This window comes from Electrona antarctica, assembly GCF_951216825.1.
Source record: "Electrona antarctica genome assembly, chromosome: 16".
NCBI classification, from domain to species: Eukaryota; Metazoa; Chordata; class Actinopteri; order Myctophiformes; family Myctophidae; genus Electrona; species Electrona antarctica.
In genome coordinates, this window is record NC_136797.1 from 32,068,943 (window position 1) to 32,088,517 (window position 19,575).

Consider the following 19,575-nt stretch of genomic DNA (forward strand, 5'->3'; position numbering starts at 1 on the left):
TTTTTCAAAAATGTTCAAAAATAGCAGATGTACAAGCTCGCAGCACAGCACGAAGTGACATGCTATTTTTGAATAGCCAAGACAAAAATCTAAAATGTCAGACGCCTTCCCAATTTTAATGGGTTGATTTCGTTTGGATGCGACGTGATTTTTATGTTTGTATATTACAATGCAATATATGTGGCCTCTACAATAAACCTGATTTAACAAACAAGTAAATAACATGTGCAAAAAACCAACATATATCTGCATAGTATAACTAGCATCTGTAAACAAAACTAGAAGGGATTGAAGGAATGAGCAGTGCTACGGGGTGAGTTTTCAGACTGCGGTGGATGGGGAGTGAGTCTGCAGTCCTGACCGGGGGGAGGGGAGGGCGGAGGGGGGTCATTCCACGCCTCAGTAACATTAAGCAGTGCAGAGAGCTATTATGGGATAGAGCATATTATGGAATGAATCAGAGTGGTGCGTGTCGTGTGCGCGCCACACACACACACACACACACACACACACACACACACACACACACACACACACACACACACACACACACACACACACACACACACACACACACACACACACACACACACACACACACACACACACACACACACACACACACACACACACACGTTTGTATTGTAAAACTTGTGAGGACATCACTATTTTTGGAATAATTTTGTTTTTCCATTTTTATCCCCATCCCTTGAGTGTACAGTACCACTCTCTGGTGGAGCTGTTGCCCCCGCGACCCAACTACGGATAAGCAGTTGAAGCTGGATGGATGGATGGATGGATGAGGCCAATTTTAGCGAAAAACTATTTTCGCAACTACTGAGCTCTTGTCCAAACCTCACTCAAATCGGTACACAGATTCCATTCCGATTGGCTATGATTGTCTTTCACAGTTTGCGGGAGGGGCCCGTTTTCGTGCACGCACGCATGCACACACACACGCGCGCACACGCACACACACACACGCACACACACACACAAGCAGTCTGCGCTCTGTCTACACTATACAGCATGGGTATACATACACATGTATACTGCGGCAAATTCACTGTTGTGTTGTTTAATTGCCCAGCTGGGGAGCCATTGTACATTATGACATCACTGAGGATCAAGTACACACACTGTTCCCTTTGTTCAGATCACATGACACATTTACAACAACAACAATGACACAAACACGTACACACACAACATCAAAACACATGATGTGAGCGTGCGTGCGTGCGTGCGTGCACATACCGAGCTGATATTGACCTTGACCTTAACCCTTCAGCCCATAATTACCGTAGGCCTATACGTAAATTGAATTATTTGGAAAACATAGACATGAAAGCACATATGCAGGAAAAAACACAGCAAAGGGGTGTTAAACAAAAAGACGGAAAATCAAGGAAACCACCTGTCCACTTAATAGATGATGAAAAGAATGGCATCAAAGAGCAGTTGCTTGGTCTTTCTTCCTCACTTTCATGTGTTTCTTAGCACATTTAGTATAGCCAGAGTGGCTTTAGTGTGTGGGCTCGGACGGTAAATGGCAAGAACCCTATAGCTAGTCAACAACAAACAACAATGGTCACACAAGTGACTATTGTAACTAAGTGAGAGAAAGAAAAGATGGAACTTCAAAGAAACTACTGTACGATGCCTGGATGCCAGATGAACATCAAACCTAGTGTAGTATCTGACTAACAACAAGACAATGCTACAGCAGAGAAAGTTAAATAGAAATGGGACGCTGTGTTGAAAGTGATTAACACTCCGAACACCCAGGACGAAGTTCTTTGTCCTTTCTATTAGTAACGCCCGTCACCCAGGACGAAGTATTGTCCAAAAGACGAAGTTTATTGATACGAGAACAGAAGGACAAAGAACTTCGTCCTGGGCGTTCGGAGTGTTAACGACTGTGGTGGAAAGTACATTTACTCAAGTACTAAAGCCTACTTAAGTTTTAGATATTTTTCACTTTACTGGAGTTTATCCAATTTTCAGTACGTTCACTACATTTCAGAGGCAAATATTGTACTTTTACGCAACTATAATTATTTTAAAACTTTAGTCAGATTTCAATTATTATTACGGAACCACTTCAGACCTATACAGTATGCACATTCCTTTTTATTTAAACTGTTCCTGTACAATTTCTCCAAATCATAAAAAGAGAGCATAATTGGAGCAAGTTTCCCAAGGCAGTGCTCCTCCACAGGACCAGGAACCATAGTAACATCATTCACAGCTCCCCAGCAACCATGCTCTCCAGCAGGGCCTGGGGAGCCTAGAGAGTACTTGAGAGTTTGTTTGCATCCTCAATAACACTGCCATGGTGACATGGTGACACAGGGCACAGATGGTTATGGGAGCATTTTCATAATTCATAATTTTATAATTCGATAAGTCTGAAACCACCTAACTCCATTTTTGAGATTTTTGTTTTTTGAGTGGTGCAGCTCTACTCCAATGAACAGCAACATCTGTCTGTCTGTCTGTCTGTCTGTCTGTCTGTCTGTCTGTCTGTCTGTCTGTCTGTCTGTCTGTCTGTCTGTCTGTCTGTCTGCGTTGTTGAGCTTCACACTGTGCACAGGTGCATCATGGGAAGCTGAGTTTTTTTAGTAAGGAACAGCAATGTGTGTCCCTATGTCTGTCTGTAAAGGGTACCAACAGGTGACAAAGTACACACATCACCACTTAGTTCAGACAGGTCAAATGTGTTGGTCATAAATCAATGCTATATTGAACACCCGTTACGTCTGTGTGTTGGTTAAAAAAATATTGAACCAATGGAAAGTATTACAAAGTGCTTCGGCGAAAACCTCCTAACTCCATTGGATCCATAAACTATGTGCCAAACCAGCTAACTCCACCCGTTCAGCCAAATCAGTGCTATTGAACACCCTTTACGTCTGTGTGTTGGTCAATACATCACACTCATGCAAAGTTAGGTGCGCTCATATCATCATACATCACATTCCAGCTCAGTGTTCAGCCAATCAGCTGAGCACATTCCGTGCTCATACACACAAAACTGTGCATTCCAGGCCCATTCCATGCGCACACACACACACACACACACACACACACACACACACACACACACACACACACACACACACACACACACACACACACACACACACACACACACACACACACACACACACACACACACACACACACACACACACACACACACACACACACACACACACTCCTGTGTATAGGAGGGGCTAGCACCCCCCAAAAAATAATTAACCAATGGAAAGTATTAAATAGCGCTTCGACAAAAACCTCCTAACTCCACTTGAGCTCTTTTCATTTCCTGAATAATTTACATTTTCTTCCAGACAGCAGAGATATATAAGCTATGCTGATTTACTGTACATAACATAATACATACCGTACTGAATATGTGGCCCAGTACGGCACACAGCCAGTCATTGAGGCTTTTTTATTTTTTTGTTTTTTCATGTCATCTGAAAACAGGGAATCATAGCTACAAATTGACATATTGGTTGTGTAGTTTGACCCACCAGTTTTGGAGATATGACTTATGTGACCTGAGAAAACAGCTCTTAAAGTCTTTGTTCCCTGAGCTTTTCACATGTATCTCCACAGAGTATAATGTCCGCTATGGATTAGAGCCAGACCAATATATTGGTTTGTGCCCCATTCAAAAAAATTAAACACCCCCTCCAACTTTCCCCTGTTCCAAAATACCCCCCTTTCCAACCACAGAAACAAAGAAAAAGAGAACATTTTCGAACCAACCTGGCATCCCTATTTTGAGTGTTTCCCAACCAGAGGTCTGAGCCCCATCAACTTGTCTGAGACTACATGTTCTCAATGTGATATTAGTCCAATTTGTCATAAAGATCTTTCAAAACATTTTAGAAAATTGCAAAAATGTCCAATATATACGAGCTCACAATGTGTCGCAATGCACTATTCTTGCCGCAGGTACCCACTTGCCTGCCAGCTCGCATGGGCGCACCTCACTAGCCCCAAGGCCTCTGTCTGTCGGTGCCCCTTGCCATGTGTTCAAGGGATTTAAAGCCATGCATTTGTTGTAATAGCTTGTTACGTAGACAGCTCTAGAACTGCACTTTATGTAGTCATAGCACTTTATAGTACACTTGTATAATATATTATATAGTATAGTATGTATAGTTTACATAGATACTCCACTGTTATGTTCTTAGTTTACGCATGATTCATGATAACTACTTTTTATATATGTGATGTATGCCATGCTTTTGTTATTGCTTAATGTAAGTCGCTCTGGATTAAGAGCGTCTGCTAAATGCCTAAATTGTAAATTGTAAATTGTAAAACCTTGCATATACAAGGTATACAGTATATGCAAGGTGTAGACAGAATACTGAGTCAACCAAAACAAGCAATCCCCAATCAATTTGGCAATGACATACACGCATGTTTGTGATACACAGCAATGGGACAGGTACTCTGTTTGTGATACACAGCAATGGGGCAGGTACTCTGTTTGTGATACACAGCAATGGGACAGGTACTCTGGTGTTACTGGTGTTTGTGATACACAGCAATGGGACAGGTACTCTGGTGTTACTAAAACATGTTTGTGATACACAGCAATGGGACAGGTACTCTGGTGTTACTGGTGTTTGTGATACACAGCAATGGGACAGGTACTCTGGTGTTACTGGTGTTTGTGATACACAGCAATGGGACAGGTACTCTGGTGTTACTGGTGTTTGTGATACACAGCAATGGGACAAGTACTCTGTTTGTGATACACAGCAATGGGACAGGTACTCTGGTGTTACTGGTGTTTGTGATACACAGCAATGGGACAGGTACTCTGGTGTTACTGGTGTTTGTGATACACAGCAATGGGACAAGTACTCTGTTTGTGATACACAGCAATGGGACAGGTACTCTGTTTGTGATACACAGCAATGGGACAGGTACTCTGGTGGGGGGGGGGTCACACGTCACTGCTCTAAACAAACATGAAAAGTCCATAGACTTGGCTGCCAAATGACTGAATCAAGTGAAGTGCTGTTTTTTTACGTCATTAAAGGACCATAGACTAGGCTGTCATATGATTCCAAAAGTCAGACACCAGCAAAACTACACCTGCTTGCAGCATTTTATATCATTTTATTATCCGGCTGTGGGCACTATCAAGGAGAAAAGAGATGTCATATTTGTTTGCCGGTTAGATATTGCTGTCATTAATCAAACTTGCATATCATCAGTGGAATATTGCTGACATACGCTTCAGGCTCACACTATAACACTGCTGGCAGGTGATTTTGTCAGTGCCGGCATTTAACTCTGGACAAAACACTGCACCGAGCATGCTTATTTACCACCGTCAAACTAGAGGTCTGGGAGTGTAGAAATGGACCTACGGTATAATGGTCTGGACTGTACATACACACAACGTTTATGAATCAAAACTGTAACTTATGACAAGGAAGATGATCTTGGGGATGCCAAAAATATGAATGTATCCTTGAGAAATGGAAAAACCTGACAATTGTGGTGTTGGGAGTCTAATGAGCGCACACGCGCCCATGTGTGTGTGTGTGTGTGTGTGTGTACCCAACCTGCTCAAAGTGTGGGGCGATGGGATCTCTCCTGTGAAGCTGAAGCTGCTTCTCAATGTTGTCCTTCAGGCACTGACAGACACGCCGCTTCTGATCCGCAGAGTAAGCCTCCAGACTGAGAAGACAGTCACATTTCTACAAAGAGAGAGAGAGAGAGAAAGAGTCAGAGAGAGGGAGGGAGAGGGAGAGAGAGGGGGGTGGGCTGAAAAGTTGTCTACTCATGCCAAAGTGCTTTCATTAAGGGAAAGATAGAGCACAAATGAGAGAAAGAATGTGCATAGGGTGTGTGAGGTTGTATTAGTATACTTGGGAGGTATAGCAGAATTTGGTCCTTACAAGATAAATTATTGTTTTATGGTTGAAATTGGTGTGGGTGATTACAATTAGGACTAGAAATGCACTCTATCGAGCTGCCGACTTCTACAAACTTACTCTTAGCCCCTTCATAAAAGTAAAGACGAAAACAACAAACAAACTCTTAAAGAAATCCGACATTAATACAAAATACAATCCACCCACCCAACATTGAAACATATCTTAATTACGTCACCTTGTGACGGTCACCATCATCTTAATTATGTCACCATCAACAGCCAATTAGGGACTACCGAGGACAGGCCTACATACTGTACGAACATACCATAAATACGCAGCCAACCACCGTGCTTACGTGCTCTGCTTGCGCAAGTAATTTGCGCGCTCTGTTTGCGCAAGTAAATATATTCAGGTTAGGATTACGACACTTGGGTTATGGTTTAGGGGTTAAGGTTAGGATTGTGCATTTAGGAGTTATGCCTGATCTAAACACACATTTTTGAGGGGCGCTAGCCGCTCCTATGCCCAGCTTTGTGTGTTTGTATGAACCAAATTTTAGATGATTTGATTGGCTGAGCACGGAATGTGATGTATGATGATGTATGTATGGCGATAAGAGCGCCCCTCACTTCACAAGTGTGATTTATTCCTCTACGTTTAGGACTCTCGTCCACACGAAAACTGAATTTTTGGTCACTTAAACAGAGACTACAGTCGATAAATCGATTACAAAAGTGAAGATTTTCACTTTTGTAATCGATACATATGTTGATGTCCTCTGTATTAGTAATACAAACGTGCGCGTGTGTGTGCGTGCACGCGTGTGTTTGTGCGTGCGTGCATGCTACCACAAGAAGGATGTAAACAGCTTGCTGAGAGGCCAGTGAGTGCCTTCAATGAGGCTAATGAGCACATCCTGATTCTTGTACGTGAACATGTACCTCAAGCCAACACCAAAGGAGATTAGCCCGCAATGAGTGTCTTTGTTATGCCAGTGTGCGTGCGTGCGTGCGTGCGTGCGTGCGTGCGTGCGTGCGTGCGGTAAATGGGTTTTTGAATCCAAGATTACTCTTCTTCTAGTCATCAAAAAGCAAGTACCGGCAATAATTGCCACTTGTCCTCAGTGACTTTTGTATATTTACTTGTGCAAGCAGAGTGCGCAAGTACGGCGATCGGCTGGGTATGTATGTATGTCGGTGTATGTATGTCGGCGAAGATGATGACCTGACGAAGATGTATTGACATTGAAACGTTGTCATTCCTGCACCTGTGAATAAATGGTTTTAATTGTCCGAGACTGCTCCAGTGCTTTCCTAAACTTGGCTTGAGTCACGGTGAAACCCCGTTGTGCCCATGGCACCCTAAGACCTTGCCCTACTGTTGTCTAACGTTTTTCTTTTCTTTCTTTTTCCTTCCTTCCTTCTCTTTTCACCTGTTTAGCACTGTGTGGTTGACATCGCTCATTGTAAATGTGCTTGCTTTATACAGTAAATGAACGTACTGCATTATCCCAGTTGCAAGCCAATTAAGTTTCCTATTCATATTTTGTATATTCTTTTGCAATTATAATGAATCGGCAACCCAGAGAAGATGCACATCCAATTCAATATTGTATATTGATCCTGTTTCCATTTTCTTTTTCTTTGCACACTTACAGTGTATGTTTACCGGTATTACTGTAGAAAATATGACACTTTACACATTCACTGTACACAATTTGACACACTTTACAAACTTGATAAACATGACATGACATTGATTCACTTAATTCCTTATGACATGACATTGATTCACTTAATTCCTTAACCCATTAATCCATTGAGACCTGGAACGCATCCATGTCACGTTAGCGTTAGCGTTTTAAACATTATGTTATAATTTAGCTATTGAAAAATAGCAGATCTACAAGCTCATAGCGCGCCACCGAGTGGCGCGCTATGAACTTGTAGGTCTGCTATTTTTGAAAAATCGTTAAAATGTGCCTCAAATCTTTCCGAAAATTGTCATGATTTAGAAAACTTTTTTTTTAAAATTTCGACGTCAGGCCTGAATGGGTTAAGACATGAGGCTGATTCTACAAATGCCTTCTAAAATCAGTACTTCACACTTTTCTTTTTTTTCAATTTTTTTTATGACGCACTGTATGCTTGTGCTATTTTTGAATAGCCTATATGCAACCATCTAAAATGACACAGATGCTTTCCTGATTTTAATTGGTTGATGCTGCTCAGCAGTAGTAGCCTACCCTGGCCTCTGTTATGTTCCTATAGTTTATATGATCTTGTTTTCATTTGCTTTTTATATATACTATTACTATACATTGTTAACACAGTGTGACGGAACATGTCGCACCGGCATTTCACTCCACACACTTGCATGGTTGTGTGACAAATAAATCTTCTCGAGTCTTGAATTATTTACATAATAATGTACAAGAGAGCAGAGACTGTGGCTGCCACAGCGTGCCAGGCATTTAGACCGTATGCTCTTCCCTCCAACGCTGCCTGAGGAAGATGCGTTGCACGCAATTGCAGCCAAGCAGAATCTCTGCTCTTTGCACATTATTATTTATGTAAATAATTTAAGTACAGCATGTACAAAAAGAGAATCTTGTAAATCTCGTCTTTGTTATGGATCTGGCATCCTGCTAGTACAAGCCTACAAGGGTCCCATTTGTTTGCACAGATGACCTGTTTTCTTTTATACAATATTTTAACAACCTCACTTCCATGCGGATGTCCCACATCGTGTCTACAATATGAATTATCCATGACATCAGTTACAATCTAGTTCAGCCCCCATTTACTTCCAGTATGAAATTAAAGTTCTTAAAAGTTAAAAGAAAATATTCACAATTGTGTGAGAAAATATACAGGGATTTACTTGCCTACTGGTAATGTACACAAGAAATGTGGCGCTGACTGATCAAGTGATATATTAGATTATCTGTGGACGACAGACACACTGGTCCTCTTCTAGATGGCTTGCCCCGTAGGGATTATCCATTTTCAGTTGGCATTTAGACCAGGGGTTCTCAACCCGTGGGTCGCGACCCCTCGGGGGGTCGCCAAATTATTTTAGGGGGTCCCCAAATTATTTTCAAAAAAAAAACGATTTTTCAAAAATAGCAGACCTACAAGCTCGTAGCGCGCCACTCGGTGGCGCGCTATGAGCTTGTAGATCTGCTATTTTTCAATAGCTAAATTATAACAAGGCGGGGGTCCCGAGACATTGCCAAAGCATTTCCGGGGGTCCCCGGCCAAAAACGTTGAGAACCCCTGATTTAGACTATGCTTGCTTTAGACAGCAGAGTGAAAACACAGCTACTTACTTTCGTGGGAAGAAAAATGCAAACATAATTGTAATTAGATCAGGTGTCCTCAGTATAGGTGGATAGACAGATATTTGATCTGCTGGCAAAGTGATTACATGACAAATAGCAGCGTGTCAATTGACAAGGACAAATCAATACTGTATGTCCCTTCTAGAAGAGTCAGACCCATGTTACTTCAGAGGACCCAAACCGGCCATGAGTCACTGAAGTCATAGTGTAGACCCATGTTACTTCAGAGGACCCAAACCGGCCAAGAGTCACTGAAGTCATAGTGTAGACCCATGTTACTTCAGAGGACCCAAACCGGCCAAGAGTCACTGAAGTCATAGTGTAGACCCATGTTACTTCAGAGGACCCAAACCGGCCATGAGTCACTGAAGTCATAGTGTAGACCCATGTTACTTCAGAGGACCCAAACCGGCCAAGAGTCACTGAAGTCATAGTGTAGACCCATGTTACTTCAGAGGACCCAAACCGGCCAAGAGTCACTGAAGTCATAGTGTAACTGTTCAAGACAGCAATGCATACCTGTATGTTTGTATTGACATCTAGTATACTGTATATCCTTTGCTTTCTGCAGTTTTAAATGCATTCAAGTACCATTCAGTTTTTGTCAAGATTACTGCAATACACTTTTGACGAGATGGTGGGCATTATTAGCTGATTTAAGCAGTTACACCTATTGGACCCGGCCGGGTGTGACCACTTGTTGTGCTTGATACTACTCAATACCTCATACCTACGTCATCACGTACAACTGTCTTCTGTTAGATCCATTGTGTACAATATGTTATGGGCAGGGGTTAGTAGGCCAGGCCTACACCATGCTTTGGATAATATCTTGCCTAGAGTGATGGTAAAGCAGCACTGCCACCTATGCAAAAATAATCAATAATCATGGCAAGATGGCATCTATGAAAAAAACAAACTTTGTGTGTTCTATAACCCAAAGCAACCCCAAGCAAACCCAAGATTATTTATGTGGGGGAAAAAATAATGACACCAAAGCAGAGAGGACACTGTAGATAAACACTGCTGGTTGATTAAAATGGCGTTGACAATTAGGATTATAAGGATGGGACGCAAATTCAACATTCTCGTGGAAGGCTGGCCGATCCTCCTCATGCTACATCAGTGGTCAGCGTCCCTTGAGAGGGTTCCAAATGGACTTCAACTGTACAAGTGGAACCAAATACACCCGTAACAGTTATCTGACTGAGGGCAGACAAGTTTAGCTCCTCAGGTTCGCCAATCTAGACTGCATCTCGTCAATGTCCTCTTCCGACTCGACAGCCACAATTTCAGGCAGGGAGTCTGTGACCTTGCTGGGCGCTTTGCCCAGGACGCCCGCCGTGATTTCGTAGAGGATCTTGTCGACCTCCGCCTCCGCCTCTTCCTCCATCTCCTCCACGTCTTCCATCCGATCAAGCGCGTCCTCCATCATTTCCTCGATGACGCCGGCCTTCGTCATCTCCATAGAGAGGGCCCTCATCGTGGCTTGGATCTCTGGGATCTTCACTAGGACCTGCATGGCTTTCATGACTGCCGCGCTCTTCTGAAGGGCCCCGGCTACGCGCAGTAGAGAAAGCTGGTTCTTCATGCTGAGCTGTATGGAGTCCATGTGGGCTTTAGACGCATGGAGCTTGGCGGTAACGCGCCTCGACAGGATCAGCTCCTTAGCTAGAATCACGCACACGTCCCTCCGTCCCTTTTTAGCTGCTTCTTTGAGGGATCTCTTGACTTTCTCCTCTTCCCTCTGAATGTCTCGAATCTGTTTCTCAACCATTCTCATCTCCTTCCGGATTTTGAGAGACCATTCATTGACCCGGTCTTTTGGTGGCTTTTCTGGGGTCCTCCCAAACAGCCCCATTGAAAGTGGCATGAATACAAGTAGCTAACCTAGTAGCAGCTATTTATAAAACAGCTCTGCTTTATATCCTTTTCCCATCTGACCACCTCTTCCTAGATGACCTCAAAACATTATTGAAGGAAAGCCAAGTGGAGAATGAAGGGGAGGTCATTGGTCAGTGGTACTTCAACGCTGATGGCGTTAGCAGTACTTAAAGGTGATGTCACTGGTTAGGGTGATATCATTGGTTAGCAGTACTTAAAGGGTGATGTCACTGGTTAGGGTGATATCATTGGTTAGCAGTATTTAAAGGGTGATGTCACTGGTTAGGGTGATATCATTGGTTAGCAGTATTTCAAATGTGATGTCACGGGTTAGCAGAATTGAAGGGTGATGTCACTGGTTATCAGTTGTTCAGCGGTGCAGCTTCTTTTTTCTGCAATGATTCAGAACTGACTGCAAATTAAATCGGGACAATCTATGCACCATACGTTCAGAGTTTATATATATAATTACATCTGCATGGTGTAAAGTTATTAAAACTGATTATTGACAGCCAACGTCATCTTATCCTACTGTAAATGCTACAACAACAACAACAACAGTGGCACCAAGAAGAGGTGATGTGTTTTGCACAATATTCTCATGGACAGTCTAATTAAAGTTTGTTTTAGAGGAGATCAGCTGATTGCAAACTCGTGGGCTGTTTTTTCCATTTAAACGTTTGACTGAGGAACAACATATTTGTTATTCCCACTTTGATTCAAACTACAGCAAAGACAAGAGACAGTGTCCACATACAGTGCAGTACACACACTGGTGATTTTTATAGCAAATATGGCTGCAGGATCGATTCAATGATCTGTTTTTATCTATATTGCCTATGGAACCATCCATTTGTACAGTACATTACTCAATGTGATCCAAACACATACAAACCAATTTGTTTTCATAGTCACACAACAAAAGCATGTCAATATAAAACGGACAAAACCAAAAACCACTGAGGTCCTTTCATCCACAGCTTGAGATTGTTATTCACAGTTCTGGATTGAATCACACAGGGAAGAATCACACAGGGACACACAGGATTGAATCACACAGGGAAGCCAATGGGATTGAATCACACAGGGAAGACAATTTGGGATTGAATCACACAGGGAAGCCAATTTGGGATTGAATCACACAGGGAAGCCAATTTATTGACCTACATTTCAGATCTGAAGCATGAGGCTTGTTTATGAGGTCACTGGCGGAACCAATAAAAGGCGGCGGCGCACATGAGTTGCAGCGGCTACTCCAGCTCATGTTGCTTATTGTATTGTGCTTATTGTAACAGGATTTGCCTCTTTTTAATGTGTCTATTGTATTTAAATGTGAAGCATCATGAGCCGTGGAGAACGGTATTTTGCTCCCCTGTATGCCCAGTGTAATTGTGGAAGTGACAATACATCTGATTGATTGATTGATTGATTGATTGATTGATTGATTGATTGATTGATTGATTGATTGACTGACCTCAAAGTCAATGTTTATTATTCCAATTTGATTTCTGAACTGCAAACAGCTAAATTGTTAAGTGTTAATTTAACTCTGGAATGTGAACAGTGGACTGTAAGACAGAGGGGTCAGTCGATCATTATCATCCTATGATTGACTAGACTCTGAGCACACAACAAATAGTTATCCATCGCATTAGCCAGCAGTGAAGGCTGTTGTTTAGGGCCACTCCAGTTCTCCGTTCTCTACACTGGCTCCTTATCTGTAAAATAATTGATTTCAATATACTAGCATTGGGTTATAAAACATCGAATGGTTTAGAGAGAAAATTTATTTCTGAACTTGTGCAGTGGTGGAAAGTAACTACCGTAAAGTACATACAGTACAAGTACCGGTACTATACTTAAGTAAATGTGTGTGTTTTTTATTTTACTTTAGTGGAGTATTTCCAATTTCCAATACTTTTGCTTCTACTCCACTACATCTCTGAGGAAAATATTGTACTTTCACTCGACAATTATTTGAAAACTTTAGTTACTAGTTATTTTTTTTTACATAGGAAAAAATTAATAACGTTTGTAATGGCCAACAAACTGTTTGGATATAGTGAGAGTTTGTCCTATTGTCAGTGCTGTCAGGGACAGCTGTGCCCTTCCATGTCTGCTGCAGCTGATGGAGGTGCTAAAAGGCTCTCTGGGTGACATTAAGAGCTGGGTGGACCTTCCTCAGACTGGGCTCTGAAAAATTGATCTGCTATTTTCAAAAGATTTGTATACATTTTGAAAACTTGAAATGGGACAACCGTGGGTCCGACCGACTCGATACTGGGTACTGTACTCCCTGTGGTGGTGTGGAACGCGTGTGTCAAATGTGGGGTTGGGCGAACGGTTCTCGAGTTACGTGCATTACAACAGCACACTTTCACCATTACCAGCTATAATAATCATTTACGTTTGTTTGTGTGTGGGGGTGCTTTGTAGTTTGCTCTTTTGTTGTGTGTGGGTGTGCGTTAGTGGTTTGTAGTTTCCTTTCACCTCGCTGGCTCGCTCGCTCATATCATCATATTTACCGGCTGTGTGTGTGTGTGTGTGTGTGTGTGTGTGTGTGTGTGTGTGTGTCGTGTGCGCTCCCACGTTGCATCATTATAGCCGTGTGTGTCTCACATCTGGCCATGCACATCTATATCACCTCTCTCGCTCATATCATCATATGCTTCCATTCATATTTAGCGTGCGTGTGTGCATGCGCGCCTCGCACGTCGCTCGCTGTGTGTGTGTGTGTGTGTGTGTGTGTGTGTGTGTGGGGGGGCACTTTGTGAACCCTACTTTTGACGTTGAACATATTCATATACTGTATACTACATACAGAACATATACATACATACATACAGAACACTGGCCTCAACCTGCCACAACATGTATTGTCCAATAGCAGTGGTGTGACAAACACGTTAGAATGACCACACTTGCCAAGACTGCAGCTTCCACAGATATACAAGCTCACACTATTAAATATAATGTCTTTCCAAAGTTACTTGCCTAAATCTGACTTGCCTAAACATATCACAGATACCCTGTTACATAAACTACAGTACAGTACACATACTATTTACCCTGGGTGTGCGTGTGTCTACGATGTGTAGCCAATGCCATCCGCTACTACATGTGATGGGAACAATAATGGGTTTAAAAACACAGCTGAAACATGAAGTGGAGGTTGTCAAATCCCGCAATTTCCTTCTTCCCATTGCCACCGCAACGTAACTAGGATGAGCGGGTGGCGAAATTCTAGTTGTCTACAATAGAATTTCAGACACTAAGAAAATAAGCCTTAACTTAATAAGTCTAAAGTGTCTCTAACGACTCTGCATTTTAAATAGTACTAGTGTATATTAATCTGTGAGGCCTTATGTAGCCTACAGTATGGTAGTATGGCATTTATCCCTTTGCAATATGAAAATATGTGTTTTACATGTTTTCAATCATGTGGAACATATGGGAAATATAGTTATAGGGAATGTTGTCTTGAAAGAATTCCTCCTGCCTTATAACATCTGTGTCCAAACTTGTCTATTGAAGCCGTGTGGCGAGAGAATGCTTCAAATTAAAACTAGCTGATGTAGGGAAAGCTATCAATAGCTATGGGGTATACATGGACAATTTGCATCAATTAAAACTGCAACTAAAGTGCAGTAGGCTATAGAGGCAAGATATTATGTGTATTTTCCACATCTGGCTTTAAGGCACAACCATCTCATGAAGTAAAGTCACCTTCACTTTAACCACTTGAATCCCAGCATCCATATTCTGGGGGGAACATTTGCCAAAAATAGAGATTTGGAAGACAGTCAATGGAAAAAGCAGTCAACGTGTTATAACTCAAGTCTACGGTACATTTAACAGCGGATGACAGCCTGGCGTATTTTCCCGAAGTGCGTTATTTGGGATTCTATGGGACCCGGCGGCAACTACTGGCAATAGAAGGCGAAGAGGCGATAGTCGAAAAGTGGGCGGAGGAACGTCATTCAAAACCATGAAAATATTTTGTATTTTGGACGACCAATCAAATTAATGTGTTGCCTCCACGCGGAACCATACCACCAATGCGCTTCAAAGCGAGAACATACGGTAATGACAGCAGGAACACCCACTAGGAGATTTTTATCGCCAAGAGTCGCTGCTGTTCGCCCGCTGTTAAAACGTAGGGTCAAGAGTGTAAGTGGTTAATTTGCAGGAGTCGACCATTATTACACCACCGCAAAGCACTGGTATCCTGTCGTGTCTACTGCACATTGTGTAATGTTTTGATGCTACAAAGCTGTTAATAGATATATAGACATTTTTTTAACAACATAACCCCTATTTGTTGACCACGACCCCCCAGTGGGTCTATTACTTGGCCCCCTCCTTTAGTCCAGGGGTTCTCAACGTTTTTGGCCGGGGACCCCCGGAAATGCTTTGGCAACGTCTCGGAACCCCCGCCCCGCCCCCTCCCGACCCCCAATATAAATTGACTGCTACAATAACCTTAAACCATTTTGGGCGGGAACCCCTTTTGGTGTTTTAAGCATTGTTATAATTTAGCTATTGAAAAATAGCAGATCTACAAGCTCATAGCGCGCCACCGAGTGGCGCGCTACGAGCTTGTAGGTCTGCTATTTTTGAAAAATCGTGATTTTTTGTTTTTTTGGAAAATAATTTGGGGACCCCCCAAAATAATTTGGCGACCCCCCGAGGGGTCGCGACCCACGGGTTGAGAACCCCTGTATTACTTGGCCCCCTCCTTTAGTCCATCTACACCAAATGTCTTCACTGAAAATAGCCACAAGCTTACAACGCATTGCATCATGGTGTGAGCTATTCCTGCTTTTTTGGCAGAATGTTCACCTATTAAGGGTTCATACATGCAGTAGGCTACATTCATTTATTTCATACATTTATTATTTATCATTACAACTAACTATAAATGCACCACGTCTCAGTCTGTCTCCGTGTGTCTCTCTCTCTGTGTGTGTGTGTGTGTGTGTGTGTGTGTGTGTGTGTGTGTGTGTGTGTGTGTGTGTGTGTGTGTGTGTGTGAACTGTTGTAATGCACGTAACTCGAGAACCGTTCGCCCCACCCCAAATTCGACACATGCGTTCCACACCACCACAGGCAGTACAGTACCCAGTATCGAGTCGGTCGGACCCACGGTTGTCCAGAACCGACCCAAAAAGGCCTCTAGACAAGGGCCCAGTGACCATATATGGAGCTGGCCTGACGTCTGCATAGACTCCATATTTGGGCATGCCTGACAAAGAACTCCATATATGGACATAAAAGAAGGGACACAGACATAATATCTGGGTGGGACATGCATTTCCAACTTGCATCGTTCCAACAAGTAGGCCAGTGCCCAACTGGCACTGCTGTAGAGGCTCCAATGGGCACCGCTCTAGTACGTTCTAGTCTTGTTGTACAAAAGGCCTGACGTCATGTTTCACATTAAAAATTCAGAGTACAAGTCATGACTACAGTACAAGAGGCTTTTAAGGGATTGTTCAGGGGCTAATTGCTCACTTAAATGTGCGCGTATTTCTTCACACATGTCCCTGCATTCATCCTGCTCATAAGTAGCAAATATTGAGAGCTCCGTTGCCCTCGGTGTGGCAGCCATTTCATCTGGATCTACCGACGGAAATCATCACTATTGATTTCTGTCAACTCACACAAATGCTCCCATTTCATCATGTTTTGATGATGAGATGAAATGTGTTTTGCTGTGGGAAGCTGTGTTTGTTTAATATGGTGCTCAAAACTTTTCATGTCAAGGACCACCAAAATGATACTGTATGAATTTGGCTGCGGACCCCCATCTCAAAATATTTTGTTCCAGGGACCCCCAGAAGCAAAGATTTGAGTTAAAAACGTTCACTTTATATATATTCAAAGATTTGCGCCATTTTCACAATTTTTCAAAAATAGCAGATCTAGAAGCTCATAGCGCAGCACTGGCACGAAGTGACGCCCAATGAACTTGAATATCTACTATTTTTGAATAGCCAAAGTATAAAATAATGGTTAAAATGATTGTGACACAGATGCTTATCACGGATTGAATGGGTTTAAACTAGCATTCCCAACGTTTGGATCAGAAGATAAATATAATGTGGTGGATGACACAATTTTGGAATCTCCTGACTGAGGAGGTTTGTCGGAAAAACAAGATCAACAAATGGATCCGAATATCAGCACAAGAGTAACATCAGAAACGGGGATGGAAAATCTCCAGTGGAGAGACATTTCAGGACGTCACGTGACGTCTGCTCTTCATGCTTCCGAGGCATAGGCTATAGAGATTGTACACCCTTTGAAGAGAGGCATGGTGATAAAGTTCTGTTCCACAGAGAAGCCTTTTGGATTCAACACCTGCTGCCAGGCTGCAGCAACCCAAAGGTTTGAACGAGGAATTATTGCTTGGATGCTTTGTATCATTTAGTTGTCTCCACCAGGCCGAAGGCATGGGGAGAGAGTATGTTTTGCACTCCGTCCGTGTGTGTGTGTGTGTGTGTGTGTGTGTGTGTGTGTCCGTCCGTCCGTCCGTCCGTCCTTCCGTCCTTCCATTACCAGCTAATCTCCGGCACCGTTAACCCGGTCGATGCCAAACTTTGCACACACACTCCCTGGATGCCAACGATGAACCTCTGCCCCACATTTTCCAGAACGGCCTGTTATAGCGCCACCATGAGGCAGCTTTTCACATTTTGTACCTAAAACTGCACCGATCTGCGTGAAACGTTGCATGCACACTCCCTAGAGGCCAAGGACAAACCGTTGACCTGCATTTTCCGCATCTGCCTTTTATAGCGCCACCAGGAGGCCGACTTTTGTAAAACAATTTTTTTGATATTACTCCTCCAGATTCTGTCCAAAAATCTCACAAATCGTTACACAGTATCTCTATGGTCATGTGCTCAAGTCGGATCTGTCCGATATTTCATATTCCATCCTAATTGGCTATAATTGGCTTTCACAGTTTGCAAGATTGCCCCGTTTTGAACAAAAGCCTCAAATCATGAACGCAGCAAACAATTTACGTGAAATCTTTCACATATTTTCTTACTAGGCTGAGGAATATATCCCACCCTTTTCACATTGGCCTGTTATAGCGCCACCAACAGGTTGATTTCTGCAAAACACATTTTTGGAACAAAATGCCTCAAATCATCCAATTGCCATCAAAGGCAAACATGTTTATATTACTCCTAAACATTTTGCCAAACATCTCACACAGTCCTATCCTCCTGGTGGAGACCTGTGCCCAGAAGGGCACTTTTTCTAGTTTAGTTTCGTTTTGTTTTCTCCTGCTGGCGGGTTATTTCTTTGCCTAATCTGAGATGAGATTTACAGATGACTTTAGGCACTGTAATCTGGGCGTGCACTAACATTTTTTAGTTTTAAACTAGCAGTTGTACATACATTTACCACAGACAACTAAACAACATACTGTACATTGTATGTGTTGTGGGAGCAGGGACTCGCGGTACTGCTGTTGCTGCGTTCACACGGGCAGATGCAAAGATACAAAGATTCACAGCATATTTGTCGCTTTGTATCTGAAGTTGTAGCATTTGTATCTTTTGTATAGCAGCTACAAAGATTTGCTTTGTAGCTTCACGTTGCAGGCTTCTACTGAAAATGAATGGTAGACTGTATCTTTGTATCTGCCTGTGTGAACGCAGCATGAGTCCCATGCAGCTACTGTACGTTCTGCCGACAGGAGAGAAGTGACACAGGCACAGAGGAGGAGTAGAGAACCTGTTGCCGCTTTCTCGCAACAATATATACATTTTAGCCGATAAATAAGTCATGCACTCTCACAATATTGATACCTTTCCCATCTACAGCTTCCACGTAGTTTAAATCTGTTCTACTGTACGTTGACACACGGTGGCAGCCGTCACGTGTGACGTCACGTGTGGCACGCCTCATTGCATTTTCCGTTGTGGACTAGTGTCGGCTTTTGGTAGTGTTGGGGTCAAGAAGACACATTCATTCCTGCCACGAGTGGAATCGTCCCTCAAAGGGGCCTTAATTTAAAAAGCAATCACCACTCAGGCCAAAATTGTGTCATTACGCCCCAACCCCCACCCAAACCACATGCTGTATTGTGTAGCTGCACTCTGCCATAATGCCATTACTTCATAAGTGTCACCGTTCATTACTGTTGTATTTATACATCGACCTCGCTCACTTGAGTATTTTTCCTCTCAGTGGCCTAAAAACCCTGAGCTGCGTCAGTCCTGCTGATGATGACCATGTTTCTAAGCAGAATAGAGCACTGCCACAATGTGGCGAGTATTTAAATAACCACAGGATTGCATCATCCACATCCGGCACAGGCTTTTAGAATGTTGGCACCAGCAATTATTCCATTGAAATATTACTATTGCCTTTCATTAACCGTGGCATACCCGTTTTGGGTAAAGTTTCAAA

At 42.7% G+C, this 19,575-nt stretch overlaps 2 protein-coding genes across 4 annotated transcripts in view; both read right to left on the reverse strand.

Moving 5' to 3' along the window:
- The window catches only part of rgs3a (regulator of G protein signaling 3a), a 227,543-nt gene that overhangs the window by 98,569 nt on the left and 109,399 nt on the right, over window positions 1-19,575 (reverse strand). For all 3 annotated transcript variants that reach the window (XM_079524842.1, XM_079524843.1, XM_079524844.1), the window contains one exon: window positions 5,604-5,738. In XM_079524842.1, the coding sequence (XP_079380968.1) occupies window positions 5,604-5,738 (135 nt within the window). The remainder of the gene's footprint in view (window positions 1-5,603; window positions 5,739-19,575) is intronic.
- On the reverse strand, window positions 10,484-11,122 carry LOC306939989 (charged multivesicular body protein 3-like; the record flags this gene model as incomplete). Its single annotated transcript, XM_079524853.1, has 1 exon — window positions 10,484-11,122. One exon carries the CDS (start codon window positions 11,120-11,122, stop codon window positions 10,484-10,486), a length of 639 nt encoding a protein of 212 aa, XP_079380979.1.